This window comes from Falco naumanni, chromosome 4 (genome assembly GCF_017639655.2).
Source record: "Falco naumanni isolate bFalNau1 chromosome 4, bFalNau1.pat, whole genome shotgun sequence".
NCBI classification, from domain to species: Eukaryota; Metazoa; Chordata; class Aves; order Falconiformes; family Falconidae; genus Falco; species Falco naumanni.
Genome location: NC_054057.1, coordinates 18,603,419 through 18,629,493, shown reverse-complemented (window position 1 = coordinate 18,629,493; position 26,075 = coordinate 18,603,419). Strand labels below are relative to the sequence as shown.

The window sequence follows — 26,075 nt, the reverse complement described above, 5'->3', positions numbered from 1 at the left end:
TTCCTTCTCTTACAAGGAAGCAAATATATTTTTAAAATGCACCAGAAGAGATTATATATTGAGCAGGAATTTCTTGATAGTTAATGCCTCAGTTCCTTTCTTTGAACCTGAAGATGCATCTCCTCTTGTTTACCTATGGGCAACCATGTCAAGCAAATTGGAGAATTCCCATAGTTTATCCAAGCATGCAGCTCAAATTATTTAGGGTTTGCAGGCCACTACACTGCATTTTACACCTGTAAATTTACACCTGTAAATTTGAGATTCAATGCATCTTTGTACGAACTCAGCTAAATTCAAAACGTGTTTAAACTCAACATAAATAAAATTTTCTAACCTGACTAGTTGCACAGGAATTTTCCGTGTTAAAAAACACCTTTTAAAGATTAGCTTCATTTCTATATATAGTCAGGGCACTGAACAGTCAGCAGCCATAACGATTTCAATGAAGCCGTTCAATGAAGTAACTGCTCAATACAAGCAGCAGTGCACAGAGCCCAAAATGAAGCTGCGTAATTACCTTTCAGGGCATGCCAAACCGCCTGCAAGGTACTCGGCCACTAAGCCATTAACAAGCATAAGCATATAATCAATCTAAACAGCATGAATAGTCCCAGTGATTTTAATGCAACAGCTTACCTAATAAAAAGATAAAAGTAAAAAACCTCTGTCAGATTGGAACTGTAATGCTCAGTATGTTGAAAACCTGAGTCCAATACTATACCCATAGTTAAGCAATGTAATCAGTAACCCTTACTCTGTGATCTGCTCTCCTACTAACCTGCACCAGCCCAACACAAGGAAGTGAGCATCCACTCAGCTGGAAGACAGTTACAGCAGTACAGAGAGGCAGAAAATTGTTTTCAATGTAGCAATTCCAAGAGCCAGTTTATTGGAGTTGATACAATCTGCCAATTAGGGATTCCTGATGGTGAGATGCAGCCCTTAGTGGCCCCTTCATTTAAGAAAGGAGCTCTTGTTCATCAAAACTCCACAGATGCCCTCTATTAAAAATAAATTTGCCATTCTTGACATTTTAGTAGTAAAACCAAACAAAAACCCCAAAACACACCTTTCTCTTCCACAGTAAGGAAGGGTATCCACAGTGGCTTTGATTATTTATGACAAAATGAAAAAATTACATTAAAGAGCAAACAAGAAAAGTACAGTGTCTTTAAAAGAATGGACCGTAATTATGCAAGAAATATTTTGTTCAGGGAATACATGAGCTGGAAGCTTTGCATTTTGTTTGGGGGGTAGGGGCATTGCTTTTGTTTACTTGTATTTTAATACTGAAAATCTTTTAAGAATTAAATTAGACGTAAAATGTCATCATTAGGCATTCCAAATAACCAAGGATTTCATAACAGGACAACAATAAGACTCTGCAGGAAATTTAATCAGCTCCAGTCCTGTCATCTTCCCAATCCATTCTTTTTGCATAAAATGGTTATTTATAAAGCCACAAATAAAAGAGCACCCTAAGAAAGGCTTCCTTCAAAAAGCTTGTACCAAATTCTCATGCATCTTCATGACAGAATACTTCCACAAATATATGCAATTCTGGTATTTTAAGATGCTAGACTAAATTAGGCTCAAATTAAACAAAAACAAAACCCAAACAACAAAAAATACGATAGACCATATAGATTGAAAAATAGATTACAATACCTCTCCCCGCATTAAACTAAGCACATAATCTCTCTCCCATATATTTTCTTATATATTGTTTAAAAATTTAGTTAATTAACCTGTATTTAGTACATATATACTCTTCTATAAACTAATTGTACATGAAAGCTAATCCCCATTAACAATGGATATGGTTTAGAAGGATTACTTAAACTGTATTAAACCTGTATATGGACATTCACCTTTAGAACAGCAGTGGCTGCAATGTAAAGGAATTAAATTAACCTGAATTCAACAGTCTCATTTACTCTTCTCACCAAAGCTACTGAATAATCCTGCCAATTAATCCAGCCTTCTCCACAGCTTTGGAGGGGAAACTAGGTTAATGAAGCTGAAAATACTGGTATTAATGTATAAACCTGGTTTTAGTAGATGTGACAATGATACAACCATTTGTGATCAAGAAAGCGAAAATATTTTTGCACTTAAAATGATCAGACACCTCACCAGGTGTCACTCCAGTGACACTGCTTCCAATATTTAATGAGTGAAGAGGTACAACACTGGGACTAATCAAGCAGCAAGAAATACTCCAACTCTATATATTATGCAGCATCACACAGATGTAGTATGTACTTTAAAAATACACATATGTACCTACACACACGTGTCTAAGTGGCATCGCAAAAGTCAAGAGCCAGGCTTAAAGGATAAGCATTTGGAACAGCACAGCTAGAGATGAAAGCAATCTCCAGGGTAACTACAGCAAGATAAGGATTAAAGTATCTGGAGGGGGAAGGGAGTGTTGTTGATTCATAGTTATGTGTTTAAACACAAGCAGATAGGTAGAAATAGGCTTCCAAGCAATTCACTTCAAGACACATGCACAGACACACTCATACTATTAAGACTGGCAGATAGAATAGACACTAGAAATTTCAAGGGAATCAAAGCTTGTTCATAAAAGTAGTAATCTGAGAAAATAGATGGTAGGAGCTGTTTAACTCAGAATCTCAGTGACTGTTTTAGTCATACAAAAAGTCTGAAATATAATGGGGCCTCTTTGCCTCTTTCTTCATAAAATCTTTTTACACTAATCCACAGCATCAGGCACAACAGTTCTGTAAATATCTAACCCTTGCTGCTCTGGCAAAATGACCTCATAGTTTGAAGGTGCTTTTTAATGTGTGTCATTGCAGCAAAAAGGGAAAAATGATCTGAAAGATGCACTGTGTAATTGCAATTTCATCTCTCGCTAACACTGACATTTTAATGATCTATGCTCTTAGGCAAGCTACTTGTAAAATCCCTCCTGAACACTGTTCAGGGCTCTGGCTCTTAGGCAGGGGCACCTTACACTGGGACAGCTGATGAAGTTTCCCCACTCTCTGCTGACTCCCCTTTACTAACCACCGTTGTAAGGATGGGTGAGCTGGTTTGCTCTTGGCAAAAGCCTCTTAAGCAGCAGAAAGCTGTGATCTGCAATGCCATCAGGTGTCCCAGCGTGAGCCGTTCCAGTGTGGACGGATGACCATGCTCTGATCCACAGTGCCTCAACCTCTCTGACAAACCTGACTGAAAAGTAAGTCAACGTTCACATTTCACATCTCTAGGGTAATATCAGGTCAAAGCCTGTTAATTTACATTCCTAAAATTTTCCTGCATGATTACTTTAAGAAATGATGAAAAAAACCCAAGCTTCCACGTGTTTTGGTATCATATTTTTCTTTCCTAAAAATAAAAATTACAGGAATGTGCATGTGACCCTGACTACCACACCTGTCTCTCACCTGCCTTCCTAGTTATCACTTCTACATGCTAAACCATCTTTTTATTATGTGTGCTAAGTAATCCTCAGATGTATATTCAGAACTGATATTTTGAAAGATGCCTAAAGCAATTTGGATTTCTTATCAAAATATATCAATAAATAAAATAAATTTGAGCACCCAAATCCCGTAGATGTTTTTTGGTTTTTTTTTTTTTGGGGGGGGGGGAGAAAAAAGAAAATCTCAATGCATCTTTAACACATGTACCAAGATGAACATTTTATTGCTGTTGTAGAGGGAATAATACTCAGCTGTTCAAATGATTCTTTACATTGAGTTAATTAGCCAGGCTCTGCTGTCATCAGGTAATAAAATAATAATAATAAAAAAAAATCAAAACCAATCCATACCAATATAAGTTTTTATAAAGCTAGGTGGACTGTCGCATGTTTTATATGACACAAGTTGCATAGAAGAACCTGGAAATAAACTGTTGTTTGTCTGTCACAACCAGGACACAGCCATCAGCCCATTAGGACTGGAAGCCAGAGACAGTACATCTTTACACAAACCATTTTTCATGGGCTAAACAGAACCAAAGCTGATCTCTAATCGTGAAGAGGGAAGACAGCAAACAAACAATTTTAACTGGGCAGGAGGCAACTAGAGAGTAGCAGCTGCCTACTTCCACATACAGGAGTTAAGGAATCGGTTAACTTTTAAGTCCCTTATCATTCAGCAACTGTGCTCACAGCCCAATACTGGGCAGCTGAAAGGCTTGACATCATTGAGGTCAACATCAAAGAGTAAGAACAGCTTTTTAAGTTAGAGTTGTCAAGAATAAATGGCCATGAATAAATTTAAACAGGGGAGCAGCGTATATCTAATCATCAGAGGACAAGAGCTGTGGAAAAGCCATGGGGGCAAGAACCTAACTAAATCTAAAAGGAAGACTGATGATGCAGCAGGATGCTTTGCAAGCACAGTGTGAACAAGTACCTTTTTTTATTGCTACGGCTCTTCTTCATTGCTTCTACACTGCCTTGTTTCTTCAAGTAACCTTTCCAAGGGCAAAGCTAAGCCACCATCAAATTAAACTAGGAGCAATTCACACCTACGTGGTACTTACTCAGTACAGCTGAAAATGACTGAACAACCTGCGGGGTAGCTGCCCCTGTTTTTCTAGGTGATTACAGAAAATGCACTTAACTGCCACACTGCAATTGGCAGAGAATTTTTTGTTGTGTTTTTTTTTTTTTGTTTTGTTTTGTAATGTGCCAAGTACCACTGAAATATTTCTTTGTGGTACAGTTTAACTGCATTCATTAAAACGGATCAGCCCTACTAATCTTAAACCACTTGCATTCCAAAAACCTGAAATAGCTTTGTACCACTGGTATCAGGGCTTCTCTAAGCTTGCAAATTAGCTCTGATTAAAGAAAGCAAGCTGCAAATTTAAACAGAACTGTAACTATTCTTGAACAAATCCAGGTGTAGATACTCTTATTATGGAGTATGACTAAATCTACTCTCAGGTACATTAAACATTTGTCTGCATGGGAAACTAGCCCAGAGGAACTATTACACTCTGGTTCTTCATAAAGATGTGATTAGAATTGCCTTTTCTCTTATTCCCCATCTTTTAAATTTCTGGGTTTGCTCATTTCATGGTAATTGCCTTAAAAGGACCAGTTTTTCTTAAAAGACCAGGAATAACTGCACCGGAAAAACATCACTGCCCAATCAGCATGGTTTGACTATAATTCAGTAATGCAATGCAAAGTTCAATTAATAGAGATGTTTCATGGGAATAATTTCTTTTTTAAAATCCAAGTATTAGCCAACATGGGATAATAAAATGGGAACCCCTAAAACTGAAAAGACAGACAAAAAGAAACTCAGTATTTTAGAAGAACCTCCTTCAATGGAGAAAGCTATTAAACAAGGCCCCTCTGTGAAAATCAGGTTTTAATTAAGTCAGGCTATCACATGCAAGCTACCAGAGATAAAATGAAATACTGGCACTTCATGAAATATGTCATCCTGTAAATCAAAAGTATTTTTTTTTAATTAGCATTTGGTTTCTTTAAGTTTATTTACTCAAGATGACAGCAGGTGGAGGCTGCAAAGTTTGAAAGTTTAGTTTAGGTCATTATATCAAGCTCTGTGGGGTTTTTTATAGTTCTTGTTTCATTGGGCCTTTTCCCATTAATATATGGGTAAAAAATAGTCAGGATGTTCAGCAACTACACACACAGAGCACTAGTGTATACACTTTACCTTCAAAATGCCAGCTTCCAGAACTATTGGCTTTGTGTCCTGACCAATGGCTCTGGTATCTTTTTTGGTACAAGTCCTAAATTAAAAAACTTGTGTTATTTTATTTGTATCATTTCATGTACTACTGATGGAAATAAAAATCTTAAACTGTGTGTCCCCATGTAAACTAAGGTTTCTACTGGCAGGATTAACTTCCAAAATTAGAATAAACTTCAGGCACACACTTTCTTTACTATTGTATCCACTGATGTGCTATATTTACACTAATCAGTAAGAATTCTCTTAAAGTGGGTAACGCCTTGTTCCCAGAAATAAACTAAACTGTGTAAAATAAAAAAAAAAATTAATTCAGATGATCAGTATGATCAGGTTCAAAAACCAGGGTGCCATGCAACTATAAGTCAGTGGTTTAGTACTGTCTTGAAGACAATCACATAATTTAATGTATAGAAGCCTATAGGATAACAGAATCTAGGAGCAAAGAGATGCTGAAGGAGTGTAACTATTCTTCCACAAAGAACTATTTTCACTGAAGAAAAACCCACCATCTAAATGCACAGGAGGTACCTTGTTTTGGCAGGTGTGATGCTGCCAAGAATTCTGAAAGCCTCATGCCATTTTCATCATTTTCCTCAGAATGTAAACTTTGCTGTTATGAAACAAGTTACTTTGTATTAGGTTAGGAAAGCGAATGTAGAGGAAGGATTTAAGTTTCCTGCCAAATCTATGCTTACTGTCTAATTTATTTTTTAGGCAATGATTTACAAATGAGTGTTTCAGAACTTGGTTTACAGCAGCTTTGTGAAAGTATGATTTAGTCTGGATTCAGAAGGGGAGCTGCACTTCCTGCATGATAAACTACATCAAGCTCTCAGAGTGACAGAATAATTGATTAATTATTCTTTTGCTTCCTTGGGGTTTAGCTATACTTGACACGTCAAATTTGCAAGCCAATCAAGATAACAGAGTATCTCTTGGAGTCTAAATTTATCAAAGCCTACAAAAGCTTGCGCTTAACTTGAAGCACATAGAAGTGTTCCATTCAAAATCACCAGGGAAATAAGCGTGCTTCTGAACTTCCTGATGTGAGGCCCTTTACTATACCGTGGTTTTCCTTTATGTATACTTCTGCAACAATTAGCATTACCTGGGACCAGCAAATAATAGGAATTCAAACTGACACAATGACTCTTACTTTCATCTCTCTAACATCAATGATTAAAATTGCCTACTATCAATCACGTAAGCCAGACAAATTTAAGAGGGGAATTGGGGAAGGTGGGGAAATTATTCGTTTGCTCAAATTAAAAAATAAAGCAAAACAAAAGCCTTACTTCAGAAACAGTAGAAGCCCCTGCAGAAGTTACAGAAATGAAGCACTCATTCCACAAGCAAAGCAAAAAAAGTCTTCATCAGAAAATTTTAACAGGCATCAAAGAGCAGAAAACAGAGAAGGTCAAAGACTTGCTGAATGAATATGCACAGTTGTATTTACGTATAAAGATTAGCACAAGGGCCTGAACGCAGTCATGCAAAAGAAGAGGTAGTGGGCAAGGTAATGATCTAATCAGGTTCTTACCAGGGCTTCATTATCTTCTGCAATTTCTGATATCGTCTGCAAAATTAAAACTTGCACGTGAGGAGACACACTTTAAACATCTGTACTCTATTTACCTATGCATACACACACATATACTTGATTCTTAAAATTTAAAGAGACACACACAGTAAGAGGCAGTTAATTGCTAACAATTTGCTGTGAATAGAAACAGTTCAGTAAACTCAAAATTAATTTCAAATATTTGTTCAGAATACTTCTGTTAACTTCTGTTAGGAAAAAAAGCAGAAGAGGAAAGACAGTTGACAGGGGAAATATATCAGATTTCTCTAAAACCTGTTTCTCTTCACCATTAAAGTGTATCTAGGCATCCTAAATTAGTTAAGTATTTGTGTAAAAGAAGTCTTTGGTACAAAACAATAAAGGTTTACATATTAAGCATTTTCTGTCTGTTGCTGTGATGTGTAGTCTGTTGCCTAAAAACGTCTTTTAATTACTTCCTGTCTCCATCACTAATACTGATGTCAGAGTTGTCAGCATGGTTGAAAATTGTTGTGTAGTTAGGACCTCACGGGGCAAGTTTTCTGTTGATTTTAAAGGAAGGCAAAGAATTTACCCTGGGTGTTTTAACCACAGAGTTGCATTTACTCAACACTAGCTCCATGACACATAAAAGCAGTGCAGCAGTCTTATTCCAACAGAATGTGTAGGCTCAGCTGTAGCTCTTTTGCTTTTAAAATTCACACACCAATGGACACGCCTAGACCCCGGATGCTGAATCAATCCACTTGAAGATGACAATGACCTGCTTAAGAATGTTACTTATTGATTCGGTTTCTAAGAGGCCAAGCTACACACCCAACCTTCAGTGTGATGCTCTTGCTTTCCTAGTAACTTTCAAAACACTTGGTTCCTAGTTGCAGCAAGAGGTTTAAGGTAGCCCACCAGTTGTTTGGGTTTATATTTTTTCCTGGTTTTCCCCCTAGTTATACACTGTTATGTCTAATCGGTGAACCAGAAGATCTGGCATCACGTTACTACATTCAGGAAACTGGAAGCCAAATATTAAGGGGAAAGGGGGATAATAAGTGCATTTGAAAGCTGTAGCCACTGATCACAATTTGCAAATCATCCTTCTGCTAATAACTGGCTTCAGAACTGCTGATTATGCTACTAAACAAGCTGAAGAAAGAGTATCAATGGTAAAAATGGCATCCAAGATAAATAACTTCTTTTTAAAACACCACTTAAACAGGGGAGGAAAAAAGGGAAGGAAAAAATAAATATCCATTTCTGCTTAACCCCTTCTTGTGTCTCCTAAAAGTATTTCACAATTTTATTTCAGAGAGTTGGCTGCAGCTCCATACTGGGCAAACTACTGTTCAAAAGGAGAACAAACAGGTCCCTCCTTCCTCCCTCTCACCTTCTCCCCAGGTTCTCCCCTTTGCACTTGCTGCCATGCTGTTCAGCCCACAACAGCTCTAGGACTCAAGGCTCTCCAGCTGCTGATTCAACTCTCCCCCAGAACCTGACTGGATTATTTAATATATTTTTTTCCTTTTGGTACAGCAGTAACTCTTCCAGTCTCGCACTTCCCATTTTCTTGATGCGTAAGTAATGTGCTTTCTACAAAGAATGCATGAGTCTATGTATAGACTCTTTTCTAGAAGGACCAGCCTCAGGGAGGGCAGCTTTTGGACTGGCTTGTGTAACCATGAGGGGAGAAAACAGAGAGTACATCACAGGAATAGCACTTTGAAATCCTTCATTGCTAGCTGTGAGCTGCAATACCCACGTCTGAAGATAATGACTGCACAGTTTACCAGGTACCCAAGCACAGACTGGGCTACAGCCTAGCTTAAATTAGAAAAGTGCCAATATTTTGTTCTTGGATTTTGTGGCTTTGGTTCTTCTATGCTACAACAGCTATCAGTGTAGCCAGTAGTAACGAGCAAACAAAAAGCATCCTGATGATCATACAGCCTTAAAGAGGGGAGAAAATTACCCTCAACATGCTTTTAGGAGCAGAAAAGTTCAAAGCATCTCCCACAGTAGGAATTCCCAGCTTCAGCAGAATGTCATTACTGTGCTTCTGCAAACGGAGTGCTTCCTTGCTGCAGCAGACTCTGCTAAACCTTAACAAGCACAACCACCACCACAAATGGGTTTTGTCATCTCCCAAATGTGCGTGGATCCAAGCAACCTTAGGCAGCAAATGCCAGCAAAACTTCACGGTATCTTTCTGAGCCCAGCTTTTAAAACAGCTGCTTTTCATCCAGGTGCTGTCTTTGGCTAAGCAGCAAGTAAATTTGAAATTGGTGCTGTGTCTGTCTGTCATCAAAGAGAAACAAGCGTGGTATTTGTGAATTGGTAGCACTTCAAAGGGTAGCCTCAGTTTTGCCAGGGATTCTTCACAACACGGTACAATCAGGTGTATTTTCTCCATGACTGAGCCCAGGCATTAAAGAACAAACATCTGAGTCCCAGAACAAAACATTTAGACAGTAACACTCTTAGCATTTACAGAACCCTTCTTCACCTTGAGTTACTGGCAATCAGCTAATTTGAGGTCAGATGATGTGCAATGTAAAAGTAAACATAAATTTAGAATAATATGGAGAAATAATTGAATCATATAGGAATTCTCTGGTGAAGCAATACAAAGAACAAATTTTGATTTGAGAGGAAAGATAACCATCATATTAGACCAAACAATTTCTACTAATTGCTGTTGCTTTGGGAAGTGTGATAAGAGCAGCAATCAATGTAGGATATCAAAAGTTGCAGCAAAGTGGTACAGGATGATTATAGATAGACTTCTACCACTGAACAGGTGGAGTCTGTTATCTAAAGAAGTGCATGCTATTTTCATTCCATCATTGAACCAAAAGCCTAATACAGAAGGACCTGGCATGTGCAGGAGTTCCTCTCATATTCACCCACAGAGCAAGCTAAAGTTACCACCGAAGGAATAGCCGAGCTAGCTCTTCCAGCAAGTCAGAGAGGAAAGGAACAAATACAGTCTGCCACCTCCCATCGGCTTTCCTCTTTCTATATATACGTAACCATTTTTTCTTCTAGAAGGCTGACTCTGTGGTAGCAACCAGACAGTTCTGCAAAACACTTCCAGGGTGAGTTACCGCAAGTATGGTCAAAAATATTGAAAGCCTTACCGATCTAGACACTGTAATTAGATCCATACTTATATTTATTTTTTTATTTTTTTTATGAAACCATCCTTCAGTTGCACTTGCACAGGTGGGAACAAAACTGTGGCCATAACATAAATGTTATGAGAGTAAATTAAATAGTGTTTGTGGGAGTTTCAGATACTACAGTGGTGAAAGACAAAAGGACAGCAATTTTTATACAGGGAGAAGTCTCAAAACAAATGCCAACATAATGCAAAATAAACATTAACAACAAGTTACTTGTTTAGACATTTCGCTACCATAATACGTTCCCTGTTTGCCCTCAAAGGAACCTTGTGATACGTTTCCAGCTGAATCCTAAGGAACAGCCATTCCCTTTGGACTTTCCCAAACCATACCGACTTAGTACTTGCTCACACACTGTAGGTTATATCATGAGCAGCTTCCAGCAGAGACCAGCCTAGCAAGGATCTGACTGGATCAACTCCTATCTGTTCACGTGTAAAACCTGCTGTATGAGAACGAAAGATACCCCCAAATCTAAACCCCTTACCCCAAATCTAAACCCTTACCCCTGTGGGGTAACACACAGTGCACAGTAAGGTGTTGTCTGCACTAGGGAGAACAACTAAAATGTCCCATTGTGGAAGCCAGTGTGGACCCACTGGAGTTCATGATGCCAAGAGCTAAAGCAGTCACACCACTGCAACCAACGTTTCTGACCCGCCAGTGTTTAAACATGTGCAGAGTAGGATAAAAATACCACTGAGGATGAAAAGCTTTGACGTACGGCACCAGAGAGGGCCATTATTAGCAAAGGTGGAAGATGTTCACAAAACCTTCCTCTCCAGAAAAATCGACAGGATTATGGATGAAGGACCTGCTAACCAATTAAATTGTTATTTGGCTACTGCTTTTCAGGCAAACACAAGGATAGCCCACATTCTGGGTAACAGGCAGTGTTATGAGAAATATGAGAAGACAAATACACAGGAGTACATATTTCTGGCTTCTGGCTGTATCAGACATCATATATATGAAGTCTGGGAAACACTCTGGCCAGGAGGTTGTAATAAATTATTTGGATGAAACCTGTAAAATTACTATTAAGTTATGCAGCAGTGCTTCCACTGCTCAGAGCCACAACAGTCCAAGAGACAAAAACATTCTGGGAAGTTGCAGAAGTGGAGTTTTAAGCTCTTCTTATTTTTGCTGGTTCCTCAAATACTTGGCTTTTGCCTGAGTTTAAATTAAAAAAAAAAGTTAGTTTTGTCTAGCTTGGTACTCTAAAGAACATTTGGAAATACAAATCCACTACTGGAATTACTCTTTGCATCACATTTTACTTGTTGCCAAACAAAACCCAATAAAACTGTCTCCTCTTCCCTATTGCTGTCAACAAGGTGTTGGTATCACCACTTAACAGGGTCATTTAAATGCTAATATGCTTAAGCACAACCAAAGTAAGAAAAAAAACCCTGCAAAAAAAAATATTGGGATGACAGGAGTGCAAGGACCAGCAACTTTCCTCTTCCTTCCAAAGGTGTGATGTTTAACGGTTCAATCTTCAGATGAGGCTTTTATCTAAATCATACAGTGTGCACTACGTATATAAAAGGGATATACAAGAAATTGTACTTGTGTGTGCTGAGAGGGAGGATGGAATCCAAGCCTGAAGACTGGTGGAGAAACTAACCCAAAATAGAGCAAGCAGGAGAAAAAATAAAAAAAAGCCACCCCACAAAGAAAGGAAGAAAGTGGAGTAGCTTTTATGGGAACTGCAGCCCTTTGTCATTCTTCTATCATTACCACCTCCACAGTGGTATAACAGGATTACCTGATTTTATTCACTTTTTTGGATTTTTGCCTCAGACAATAGTCACTCTCTCCCAACATTACTGAAGCACTAAGAAATGAAGATTGCATAAAACCCCCATTGGACAAGAATTGATTTTGGCAGCAATGTCAGGTTTGGTAATCTATGCTTCCAGGTGAAGCTTCACAGGAATGGCTGAGCCTGTCTAATAGCCCAGTGCTGTCAAAAATACAAATTATTTCCCTCCCTCCATCAGCTGGCCAGATTAGCAAACTGAATTGGATCACTGAGTCCTCAGAGGAGCATTGGAGCCGACTAAGAGATGAAGCAGGTACTACACACCCAGTAGATGGGAAGGGTGGAAAAGGACTACTTTATACCATGGTAAAGACCTACTAGCTTAGCATTGTTCACATCATCTCCTGAAAATGAATTTCCCATTTACCCAGTGAGTTGTGCTTGCACAGCTGTTTTCTGGGGCAACACTGTGAGCTCAGAGAACTGAATTGGGTTAAGGAATATTGTATTAAAAGTAGCCTTTATTGTCACTTTTAATAATCTACAGTTTTTCAGTCCAGCTTGCTACAAACACTACCAGCATAACTCTTCAGATAAAGCAAGACAGAACAAGCGGCTGTGAGCAAGGGCTGCTTAAGTGTTTTGACAACACTACTGAAATACTCATCAGACTGGGATGGAAAAAACCATTAGCAGGTATGCAAGCAACTGTCCCAAAAAGTGCATCAAAGCTGGAATAACTCCAAACCAATCTGTCTTCCACTGGGCTGGTATACAATATTATCTCTGTAAGACAAGCCAAGAGCTAGAATTTCACTGGACAATACAATTTGTCCTTAAAGCATGCACAATTGCCATCTCTGAGACTTCCAGCTGTACAGCAGCCAACTCTGCAACTGCATGTGTTCATTAAAAGACTCCTCTTAGTCCAGAGTCAAAAACCATAGAAACACACCTTTATTTAGAAGCTTTTATGTACCTTATCTAACTGCATCTATTACCTCCAATAGAAAGATGACAAAATTTAACAACTGTCCCAATTTAAAGTAAGTTTTTCTCTCCGATCTGTGCACCAAGCAATGACAACCCAAAATTAAAACCAGACTGTCTGCAACTATCTCTGAGCAGCATCGACTAGCATGCTCCTGTGCCACAGCTGTACTACAATAAAGCTGCTCAGCACAGCCACATCAATGAAGCAGATCCCTGAAGAACAACTTTCTCAACAGCAGCAGAAACAATTCTGGTTACTGTCAAGACAGCTAGGCTTAGCATTTTTTGGCAAAAACTGTGTGTTATTGCAGCCAAATGACAAGTGACAGATACCATGATAATGCCAATAAAAAAATACTGAAAATTCTGCATAGGCCTTCCTCTTTTTCTTCCCAGTCATGAGATTATTATTATTACTGGTAATGATAAAAATAAATTTAGATTCCTTTTATTAACTCTTTGGTCTTTCAATATTTATGGCTTGTGACTTACGTTTTCCTTTTCTTACTTTATAAGGGATGATGAAGTCTTTCTTTCCTTTTAAGGAAGCTTAAGAATCTGTTACAGTCACACAACTTCTGCTACATCAAGAAAAAAAAAAAAACCACAAACAAACCACCACAGCGTAACCAGTCTTCTGCTACATCAGAAAGACTACCTATACAGCCATATTTTTCTGAAATATTAGTTCTAGGCTAGACTATGGAATACAGCTCTGAATGAGTGAACTATGTTAATTCAGATGTAGTAGCAAGGAGACCCAATCATGTTTTCCAGTTTGGTTCCTGAACACATTTTTCATCAGCCATTATGGTAACTAGGACCTTCTAGCATTGCTCTTTTTCTGTATTATTTTAGGACACTGCACTCTCTGGGTGGGGATCAGAAGCAGCACACTCTTAAGACTTCCCCTTTATATTGTCTGTACATCCAGCCAGATGGACACCATGTTCAGCTCCCCTTAACCAGGCATGAACTGGGCTTCAGTCAACAAATTAGCATTAGAAGTGCTATGGAAATTTCTTTCTGAAAAGTCTCTGGAAATGAAAACAACTGCGTGTGCACACCCACAGCCCTCCTTCATGATACAGATGTCCAGAGTCTGAGAAATGATTGGACATCATGGATAATTATAAAATGGAATCAGCATTTACTTGTTTCTCATGACCTAACTTGCAGTTTCTGCTGTAATTTATAGGTCAACCAAACCATAAAAATAAACAGAAACCCACTTTTTTTTTCCTTTTCTTTTTTCCTTCAGTTAATGAGAGACTCCTAGCACGCTCTAGAAGAAAGAATGAGTCTGAAGGAAAAACAAAGATAAGCCATCTCAATCAACAGGACCAAGACACATGTGGACAGTTTCTAAGACATGTTGCATCTCTGCTGATATAAATATATTCATATTGACCAGATGTACTCTCTGCTTCAGTACAGACCCCTGCACCCTACAATCTGACTACCACCAACCCCTATGGCTTTGTCCCAGCCCACACCATGTCTGCAGTTCATTTGCTCTAAGCAGCAGGCATTCAAGGAGATTTGGCACAAATTATAGTAACTACACATAGTATTAAAAACACTTTTGAAAATATACACAAAATAAAACAACCCCCACATCTCAACTTCTTATTTTTTACACTATATTAACAGCAAGAACCTGAAAAGGCTATTCTCTAATGCATTCTAATTTTCTTCAATATTCAGGAACATAGCATATGGGAAAATAACCAGGAAACATTGCTAGTTGTTGTGAACTTTTATTATTACTACTTCTTTTCATCACCAGCAAAATGAAGCAGACTTAACTAGAGACCCAGGAATTTACATCCTCTTACTTTGGTCACTGTACTTTTATAGCCATTAGCTTCACTGAAATAATGAGTAAGTAGCACAATAAATAAAGCTAACTATAAATAAAGCATAGGCCTCTTCCTCAGTGAAAGTTATATAAAAAGCTGGAGTCCTGCTTTCCAGAGGCTGCCCACTAAAACTTAATTACACACTCAAATTGTAATTTAAGAGCTGCCCCTAACATGAGTTCCACGTGCAAAGGAAACCTCAGAGCAACCTTACACTGAATATGATGGTACTTTTAATAAGCACTGTCTGCCCCTTTGGGGAAAATAAATAATAATTTTAAAAAAGAGAATAAAGTTTGAATTAACAAAATTCATCGATTTCTAGCACAGCTGCAGCACACCGTGAACAGAGGCACTACTCAGCCTGGGCTTACTGATTCAGGGCTGTCCTCAGCTGCATTAACCCACAGGCAGAGCAGCAGCAGCAGCCCCCCAGTGGGGTATGTCCCATCCCCTCTGACTCCCTCAGTCTTAGTGCCAGTCTCCGGCTTGCAACACGAGAGCAGAGACAGCCACTCACACACAACTGCTCTCTGGTTGTGGCTCAATGACGCACCTAAGGCAAATGTAACGGTCTAGTGTCACAAAGAAGGGCCTTTTCTGCACCCACTCATGCCCACTTCCTCTCTTACTTCTTCAAGCACCAAGCTAGGCAGAAAACTAACTCTGCAAACCAGAAGTGGGTACTCTGCGACCAAGTTAAAAAGCTGGATTGGCTTTGTGAAGCATCCAGGCACCAGAGCCAGTCTAGGAAGCAAGCAGGACTGGGCTGGAGAGCAGGTGTTAACATAAAAGGAACGGGAGAAGAGGGCAGGCAGCTGGACCGTCTCTTTGCAGCACCAAGCCATTAGGGTTCTCTCAGCTATATGAGTCATAGCCTCATACAAGCAAGGCTGGCTCAACAGCAGTAACTCAAAGGTGGGTAAGGTAAATTCCACAGTGAAGATATACCTTAAAGGTATCTTTATAAAATATATTGCCTTCTATAACTTGGCCATCAAGGAAGTTTCTACCCTTCCCTGAAATTTCTCACCGCTCATTCCTCCTCTAATAGGGCCCCCTCCCCCCCCCCCCCCTTTTTAAATGCTAATCTAATTGTTTAGGTAGGTCAACCTATGGACACTGAAATGATCAGTTAAAAATATCATTGAGGAAAAAAAAAGCAGCAGGTACTGGGGCACAGAAAAGGAGGGAAAAGAGCTTTGTGGTTTGAACCATTTCAGTGACCTAGTCAGCAGCACAACCCAGAAGGTCATGCTGCTGAAAGCGCAAAGCCCGGGGTGGCAGCTGATAGTAAAGGCAGCCTTCAGCTTGCTTTGCCTTTTCAGCAAGCATCTTATGGGACTTCTTATTAACGGTACTGCAGAGAGTCCAAGCGAAAACAGGCATAGAGAACATAAAAGGACAACTAACTGTCTCCAGCTGCTTGTCCTTGACAGCCTAGAGCACTCAAATGTCTGACTGTCCTTGTCCCAATCTCTCCTCCATATATTACCCTCCTTCACCTTCCACACACACCTTATTTGTTCACAGGTCATTTTAGAAAGCTGTTTTGTTGTAATAATAAAGTCAAAAAAAAAAAAGAAAAAAATGCTTCTTCTGAGAAAGCAGTTTGTCCTTTGACTTAGTGTGCTGGAGTAACCATGAGTGACAGACCCTGAGTTGGATGAGTGACAGACCGTGAGTTGGGACAACAGGTTCAACAGCTTAAAGTCAGTCAAGAAAGGAAAGCAGCAGCATCAAGGCGGACTTAGGCTGCTGAATCTGTGTATATTAGGATTTGCTCCTTTCATTAAATCTCAGGTTCTGTTAGATATGCACTTATCAGCCAGTGATGCACAGTATGAACACAGAAGGGAATGTACATGATTCTACGCTTCTACAGCATAACATAGATAGATGCCCTTGCTTTACAACTCCCTTTGCAAAACCAGACTGGCAAAAACCTTACCTGCAGACCATCTAGGCTGCTGAACATGAAAAAGACTGCAGCAAATACTGAGAGTTCATCAACACACAAACTGCTGTCTCAGCTTCAGACAGTCTGAGTCTTTCTGTAACGCCCAAACTAAACAGCATTTCTCCCAACAGGCAGAAACACTGATAAATAGATTAGACAGGTAGATCTATCAATGCATCTTTGGTGATAATGTTACACCAGCTAAAAAGAAAACTCTGAAATCCTTCCAAATGCAAATCATTAAAAAAAAAAAAGGGGGTGGGGGGGGTGGGGGTGGTGTGTGTGCGGCATGTCGGCAAGACTGCTCAGATGTCCAGTCTACAAGCCCGCTGTGTGGTTTGAAAACTTATACTCTCAGCCAGGAATTACTACTAGGGTGTAATTTGTTGAGCAGTTCTTTCAACAGTGGTGCTGGCTTAAGCAGTTTCCCTCCCAAATAGTTATTTTTAATCCAGACCAGTCTGCTACAGCTTGGCCAATCCCACAGCTACAAAACAGTAGTACAAACACATCTGATGGGTGACAAGGGCACTTGCTTTAGCCTTGATGCTGCTAAATGAAATGCTAATAAAAAACCGTGAATGTTCCATGTCTGTTTCAATAGCAAATGAAATGCTTTAGTCTTAAATACCTTCCATAGTGGAATAATGTTAAACCATTTAACTTAAATTCATGATAAAAAAAACTAGAGGCAGTGACTTGTAATTTGCTTATGTTCTAACCTTCATAGGCACATGTAAGCCTGCCCATTCAGTATACTTTTTAATTAGCACAGTAACTGTGTGCACATGTTTATATCAACTTAAACCTTTGTTTTTCAATTTACTTTGGTCTCTAAACAACAAATATTATATGAATATACAAGTTGACAAATTTGGTAACTCAAAGCATTTTTTGTTTTTTGTTTGGGTTTCTTTTTTTTTTGAAGTGGCATAATATGTGCCACAGACCACATCACTGCAAAAAAATAAAGACCATAACCTCAAAACACTGGAGATGAAACCATCAGCTATTAGAAATCCAGTATTTAGCCAGAGTTAGGCAGTAGGGATTCAAAGTCCTATAAACCATCGACCACACAACAGGCAGGGATTAGCGAGAGTGCGCTTTTACATTTCCCAATCTAAGGACTACTGGATTCTAAAAAGTACTTAACTTTTCTGTGGAAAACCCCCAGTATATCTTGTATGGGACCATCAGAGATGATTTGTGATCCATTTCAAAGCTTTCCCTTTACCCAGTAACACTGTTTACTTTCTTGAATCCAAGGGAACACAAGCACATTTGTGAAGGAATTTGGGTTGATTTCAGCAATTTACTTCTTAAGTCTGGTCCACAAGACTGAACACCCCCACTGAATAAGAAAACTACTTTCAGAGCATTTTTTTTCTCTCCGAGAAGGGTATGGGTATTGTTGATTTCTTCATGTGCAGTAGAGGTTGACACTGACTGCAAAGCACTAAATTTTTTACTTGAAAGCAAAAGCCTACTTGAAACAGTGACTGTTAGAACATAACTTAATGGTGCAACAATCCTTTTCAGTAGTACCCTCCACATTAAGCCAATAGACACTTACTCAGGACTACGGTCTTGAATTTCACCCACGGTGAAAATTGGTGGGATGTTTTGGTAAAGAATGAATGTATTTTCAGAGGTCAGCTTTCAATTTCATGTCAAAAAGCCACTATCATTTGAAAAAACCCAGCCAGAAGCAAAACATGTTCTCAGTAACATGAAATTTAAACCACAGTTTTCAGATCACATCTTTTAAATATGAGCCTTTAAATATACTATCAATGATTTATCTAAATTCCAACGGGTACAGAAGAAACTACGATTTCCCCAAAACTTCATGGAACAGAGGGTACTTGTGACTGCCTACTTTGCTCAGCCACAATCCCTACCAGCCCACTGTTAGGGGAAATTAAAAAAATATTCTCATTGATAATAGATATACTATCCTAGCAGCCCAGAAACTCTTCAGATGTTTTATTTTATATAATCTTAAAAGCTGTATACAGAAATACTTTACTTCAGGCACTCAGAAATTGAGCATGAAAGCACCCCACATACAGGAGGAACATCAGAGTTTAAGCAGAATACTTACTCTGTGCCACTTTCAACCATTTGTGTTAGGAGGGAAATACCATCTAGGTTTATAAATTCTTGAGCAAATGTAACATCCCGTGAGTAGTTGGCTAAGTCTTTCAGTGCTTCTAACTTTGCATCCATACTAGAAGACTGGATCCTCTCATGGAGCTGCTGTGCATTTTGAGCCTAACAGAGAAACAGAACATACAAAACAAAAACAACAAAAAAGCTTTTGTTACAACGGCAATAATTAACAAAACGTTAGCACAAGCAGGAACAATGTCCATGTTTAATATTAGTGATACTTAACACTTGCATGCTCAGAAATGATTAAGTAGCTCACATACTAGCTAATTTTCCAAAAGTATATTACTCATGTATTACTCCATTATTATCTATAATTATTTGGATTGTTACAGAATCATTCACTGAGCAATGGATAGTTATCCCACTGTCTCAGGCAAAATGTAAGCATTACAAAAGACAGCTTTTGGCTTAAAGAGCTTATGTGTCACATCAATAAAAGTAGAAATGAAAATAAAACAAACTGCATCAGACAATCTCAGTATAATAACGGCAGCACTTTTTTCCTGTCAGCGCTTACTCATTTACGCAGTTCTCACGACCTTTAACAACAATGACTATATACTGTCCTAATCAGGTTATATCAGTAGAGACCAACTTCAGCCCTTCTGCTCCTTCCTCTCCCTCTTCCTTTTGTTCACAATCAATTCAAAAACTCACATGCCATCTTACAAGAAGCATAGGAATAATTATGACCCACAAAATACTATGATATCACTCATACATCTTTATGCAAGTTCAATATGTGTGTGGACGTATCGCCTATTCTGCCCATTAATGTTTGAAATACAGGATGCAGGGACAGAGGCACCTCAGCAGGTTTGCCGGTGATACAGACCGGGAGCAGCGGCTGCTGCCCCAGGGGCTGCGCTGCCGTTCAGCGAGGCCTGGGCAGGCCGGAGAGCTGGGCAGAGGGACCTCATGGAGCCCAACAGAGGCCCGTGTCGGGTCCTGCGCCAGGGAGGAACAAGCCCCGCACCAGCACGGGCTGGGGCTGACCCGCTGGGGGGCAGCTCTGCGGGGAAGGGCCCGGGGGGGGCGGGGGGCGGCAAGTTGCCCGTGGGCCAGCAGTGTGCCCTGTGGCCAGGAAGGCGGGTGGGACCCTGGGGTGCCTCAGGAGGAGCGTGGCCAGCAGGGCGAGGGAGGGGATCCTGCCCCTCTGCTCGGCCCTGGTGAGGCACGTCTGGGGTGCTGGGCCCAGTGCTGGGCTCCCCAGCCTGAGAGAGACGGGGAACCGCTGGGGAGGGCCCAGCGGAGGCTACGAAGAGATGAGGGGCTGGAGCATCTCCCCTGTGAGGAAAGGCTGAGGGAGCTGGGGCTGTTCAGCCCGGGGAAGGGAAGGCTGGGAGCGGGTCTTATCGGTGTCTGCAAATGTCCTAAGGGCGGGTGCCAGGGGGATCCAGCTGGGCTCTTTTCATCTGAGTATGAGGAAAAACTTCTTTACTTTGATGGTGACCGAGCCCTGGCACAGGCTGCCCAGAGAGGCCGTGGGGTCTTCTTCTCTGGAGACATCCAAAACCCGCCTGGACGTGACTCTGCAACCTGCTCTGGGAGAACCTGCCTTAGCAGGGCTTGGACTAGATGGTCTCCAGAGGCCCCTTCCAACCCCAACCATTTTGTGGTAAGAAGCTAAAGGGATATTTAAACAATGCATATTGCATTGTCTCTCTTGCCATACGAGTACTTTAAAATACATGTCACGTTTTCAATTTGATGCATTCGCTTACCTGAACACAATACCCAAAAGCTTTAGTTAATAACTAGATAGCCAGTACTTTTCTCTAGAAAAATAATCTTCCTCACTACGTACAGATACTTGCAGAAGTCTATTTCCTAAAATTCACTTCTTACCTGTACCAAATGAAAGGTGAATGAGAGGCTATATGTCATTAGGAAATGAAATTAATGGTAAATTCTGCTAGAGTTATTTTCTCTGAGATTATGCTTATTCTTTCTCAGCTGGAGAAAAAAAAAATAGAAGAAAAGGCTATACTGACAGACAATTCCTTTTCTATTCAAGTAATGAATATACTCTTCACAGAGATGGTCACCTCTGCAGATGAAGATTCTGAGATAGCAGACATTTTCAGTGCAAGTGAATATTTCAACAGGGAACGCAGAAAAATACACCACCATGTTGTTACAGGTACAGCTTCCTATCTACATAACTTTACTTTACTTGCTTCAAAAACATTAATAAATCAAATGTTCCAATATCCTCCAAGATCAGCAAGGTTTGTTACTCCCCATTTTTACAAAGAAAAATTAATGCATGGTCTCAAATCAGCTTTTGGCCAGAACATGTGTGATGAGGAGCATGCATAGGGAGGAAATATCTTCCACTTAGTATGACTGTGGTTAACATCTACAGTTAAGACAGCAGTGAAAAGAAACAGAATATATTTACTCCCGAGATTTTCTATGCCTTAAGTATTGGGCAATGCAGCCACAGCAGTTACATTATCTATAAAAAAGGCAGAATCCTGTCATCCAAAAGGTCTTTCTGCCACCCTAAATTATCTAATCTATCAACAGGATTGAGTTGTAATGAGGAAACAATGGATTATATGGTCTCTCTGTAATGACAATGTCTGTCCAAATGGTACCAAAAGATTATTCTTACAAACTTAAGCAGCTGGTAGGCTAAAGCATTTGCTGATGCCTATGGAAGAAATACGAATAGATCCCACTGACTTCCAGCTTCCAGGATAACCACAAAATAGTTCCTCCAACACTTTCCCTTCATCAGAGCAGGTGAAGGAGGTTTTGCTAAAGTACTCTTGCATAATCAGCTACAAAAATTCAGAACAACCACTATTATTACTTGAACCAGAAGTTCAACAGCCAACTCATACCTCCACAAAACAGTCACCTTCATTGAGGTGTTTCTACTCAAGACTCCCCACTATAACAACTCAGGAAGACTCAAAGATGCAAGGCATCCTCAGAACATTACTCCTTCTCAGAATACATATAACGTCTGAATTCCTGCTCACCTCAGAAAACAAACAGTTCAGAAAATTTTCAATACTGCCATGGCAGCTGCATTCCCGACTTTAGGAACGGTTACTCAAATTTAACCTTAAGCTAATTAAGATCTGCGCCATGCCTTCTTCCACCTGCTGTAGTTCTGGAAAGTTACCACTCCCACTATTTGCCTACTGATGGATACAGTTCTTCCCACTTTCCATGGGTCTTCTGAAAGCTCCTGGACTCAGTGAAAATGAAACAAAGAGGAAAGATGAACAAAACACCTGGTTCAATGTGACCGAGCAGCTCTCCTAAGCTGCTCAGCTAGTAACTGAGTGGCCAGAACAGTGTGACCAAAACAGATGAGGACTGTAACTGCCTGTGTAGCAAAAAAGCAAGCAAGCATGAAAGAAAGAACATGTAAGTAGAGCCAGAAGAACATCCTCCTCTAAATCCCTTCACATCACACCTGGAACAGCTGTGTAAATAAACAATGCCTCATCTTTGTACACATTAACAACAGATTATTAATGGTCAAGTTCACCCTTCTTCTTGAGAAGAGATTCCTGCCCCTACCATAAACACCTGGGGCTGGTGAACTGCTGCTGCCATTCTGGTTAGACTTCCATTACACATGAATCAATACCAAGCATGGAAAGAGCTCACCCCACCTCTCACCAAAACTGAGACCACCAGTACAGGGATGAGCATTAACAGCTCACCCACACGGCAGAATGGCAGCATGAGCAGGACCAATCTCCCAACAGAGGTAAGTTAATCCTCTTTCCTCTGAAGTCAGCAAGAGCTTTGAAATTCACCACACTACAAAATAAAATCTTAGATCAGACACAGCTTGGTCCCCTCTACAGAGCACAAAAATCTATAAAGCAACATCTCTCCAACAGAAAAGTGGTTCAGCCCTGTTTTAAGCACATAAAAGACAGCTTACTAACATCACAGGCTTTATCTGACTATGCCAATGCTAATGCCCCATCAGCAAAGTTTTTACACAGCTGTACTTTTCTTACATTAAACAAGTTCTGCAAGACACTGCATCCAATAAACCTTGTTCCTACTATACAAAGAGCAAAGAACTGATAATGGCAGAGTAGATCTTGATTAAAGGGGCAACCAAATATTTTTCTCAGCAAGAGTGCTGGTACTGTCACTGGAAACATGGCCAAAAGTAACGTTGTCTGTTGTCATCACAAGTGCCTGATGGGTGAAAATAGTGCTTCAGTGGATACCATGCAGTTCTCACAAGCCTCCTATTTCTTGTTGCCATAGCATTCATATGTGCTTATGGAATGTACAGCTCACTTATGACTGCATTAAAAAATGAAACCCAGATGAAATATGCTCCGAGTGCTTACCAGGGAGCTATTTTAATGATTTACAATCCATCAGTGGATGGACAGAGAGCACAGCTCATTAAAGCAATAGCAGAGCTAGCTGCCATGTCTCTCCTCTTACTGAAATATCGTTCAGGTAAGAATAAATAAATATATAAAACCTGCCCAACTGAGAACCATTATGAAGGAATTAACAGAAAGGCGTCTGTTTGAGTAAATGAAAGACAGCATTAACTGCTCTCATGTTTAGAAAGGAAGGAAGACAGGAAGCTTGTAAAACGTGTGCTGTTGAAGCCCCAGCATTTTGAAAAGGCTGTCAGGAGACATAAGCTGCATGTCTAGTCTTAAATGACTTGCTCCAAGGACAGCCAGAAAGGTTGCCCTTAGGGAGTAGCAGTGCTTAAAAGGAGCAGCTTGATGAGATTGTCAGCTTAAAAAGAAAACTAATGACCTAAATCTAAGATGTGACTTGCTTAGAGATTCAAATAGCCATTTGGAGGTCAGGAATCCCAAGATCATCCTAACGAGGGATTCTACTGATCAAATTATCATTTCTTTGCCACGGAATACTTTGTGCAAGCTTTGAAAGCAACTTATTACCCAGATGTACACTGGGATTCTGTACAGAATACAAAATACAGCAAGCAAGGACAAGGAGGGAGGACGCAGATTCCACATGCAACCACTATCAAACATTGATGTGCTATGGAAGAAATTTGGATGAGTGATTTAAATTATTGTTTTGCCATTATGCAATCAATTTTCTTTTTTATCCTTTAAAAAACGCAAATAAAATAAAATACAATGTTTTGGTCTTCCCTGTAGGTAAGTTAGTCACATTATTCAATGTTGTGCTAGAAAAAGCACATACAGAACATCAGTAACTACCAAATATGGTTTTGTACTAACCAAACAGGTGCATTTCTGTGGTTTAACTTAAATCACTCAGTGCTGAAGCACTGTGGTGGTTTAAACTGCTGCCTTTCCCTGGCTTGTTGTTGCCACTTCACCTACAACTGTATATACATCAGAAAGCAATGGAGCAGTGGATACGTTACACAACCGTCATCATGGACAAACCAGACTTAACAGACCCACCAAGGCTGACTAGCATCTGATGCCAGGTAAGCAATGAGATTCCATTTTAATTAGCAAAGACATTAATTGTTAACATTTTTACATTAATACTCAAACACAATCTGCACATCTAAAGCCCTGTACAAACGTAACACAGAGCAGTCCTACGCAATCTCTATAAACAACTAAGGAGGCATAAACAGAGAAACAGTCACATCTAGAGTTGTGTACTAAATCAGCAATAAAAGCATTACAGATGGATAACCGTATGTTTTATGCAAATATGCCTAAAATAAGTTTATGCAATCAGTAGCCACTTAGAATGAGAAGCCATTTTTCTTCTTGCTGCATCTGAACCAATCCTTTTTGCTTACTATTCAAAATATGCCTCTGGAAACCCAAAGATATTAAACCTTTATCTATAAAAAGACAAAAAACACTTCCACTTCCCAAATCTTCCTCTTGCATCATGAGCAGACAAATATAAAAGTGGCTCATTGACTTCCATGGTCAGTGCTCCTGCTATAAGGTTCAATAATAATTAATTCACCATTACATGATAAACATAATAACATTAATAAGCTAGACCTGCAAATATTTATGCATTTACTGAACCACAAGAACATTAAGACAGTTGAGCACATATTAAACCAATTGTAGATCCAAGATTATAGACCAGATCCCCAAACTTTTACTCAAAGGTAGAGGATTCAGCTGTAAGTAGAAATAGGTTTAAAAAACCCCCTACACTTCCTTGTCTGTGTAGATCACATATAAATAAGAAAACAGGTTGCTCACATCTGTAAAAACATTCAGAGAAAAAATGATGACTATTAATGAACACCTACATTTACATGATTGCTCATGCTAGAAATGCTAATACAGCTGCCTATAAACAACTTACAGGTTTGAGAACCCAACCAATCTCCAACCAGAGGATCAAAGAAAAAATTGTGGACAAAAGCAAATGATCAGGCATCATAAATACCACATTAGAAAAGGCTACCCATTGACTCAGTGTTTAAGGAATACAGCTCATCAGCAAGGCATGTTTTCTAAATGCTCAAGAAGTTACTTTCAAATAACCAGCATGTACTCAAATAATCAGTTCTGTCTGAAAACCATTAAATGAAGAAAGAAAAAAAAAAAAGGAAAAAAAAAAAGAGGCCAGTTCCTTCAGTTTAGTTTTCCCAATATTTTAGCATCACGTCAAAATCATTAGTCATTTGAACAAGGACTTGCAGGATCAGATCAAAGGAATCCTGCAGTTGCACACACTAAAAGGTTGGACTCTGCTTGCTGCATTGCAGAACACAACTATCCTTTCGGAACAGTCTCACACTCGGAAGCAATTACAGCTCATGTATTTATACACCTACCAACCATCCACTGGAATATGAGTTATCACAAAAAAAGACAATAGCAATCTAGCATTTCAACTGTCACCCATTTAAAAACAAA

General features: G+C 39.6%; 1 protein-coding gene across 4 annotated transcripts in view; it reads right to left on the bottom strand.

Moving 5' to 3' along the window:
* Positions 1–26,075, bottom strand: part of ELMO1 (engulfment and cell motility 1) — a 310,364-nt gene that overhangs the window by 205,189 nt on the left and 79,100 nt on the right. For all 4 annotated transcript variants that reach the window (XM_040591563.1, XM_040591561.1, XM_040591564.1 and 1 more), the window contains 2 exons: positions 19,148–19,317; positions 7,261–7,296 (listed from right to left, as the gene is read on the bottom strand). In XM_040591563.1, the coding sequence (XP_040447497.1) occupies positions 7,261–7,296; positions 19,148–19,317 (206 nt within the window). The remainder of the gene's footprint in view (positions 1–7,260; positions 7,297–19,147; positions 19,318–26,075) is intronic.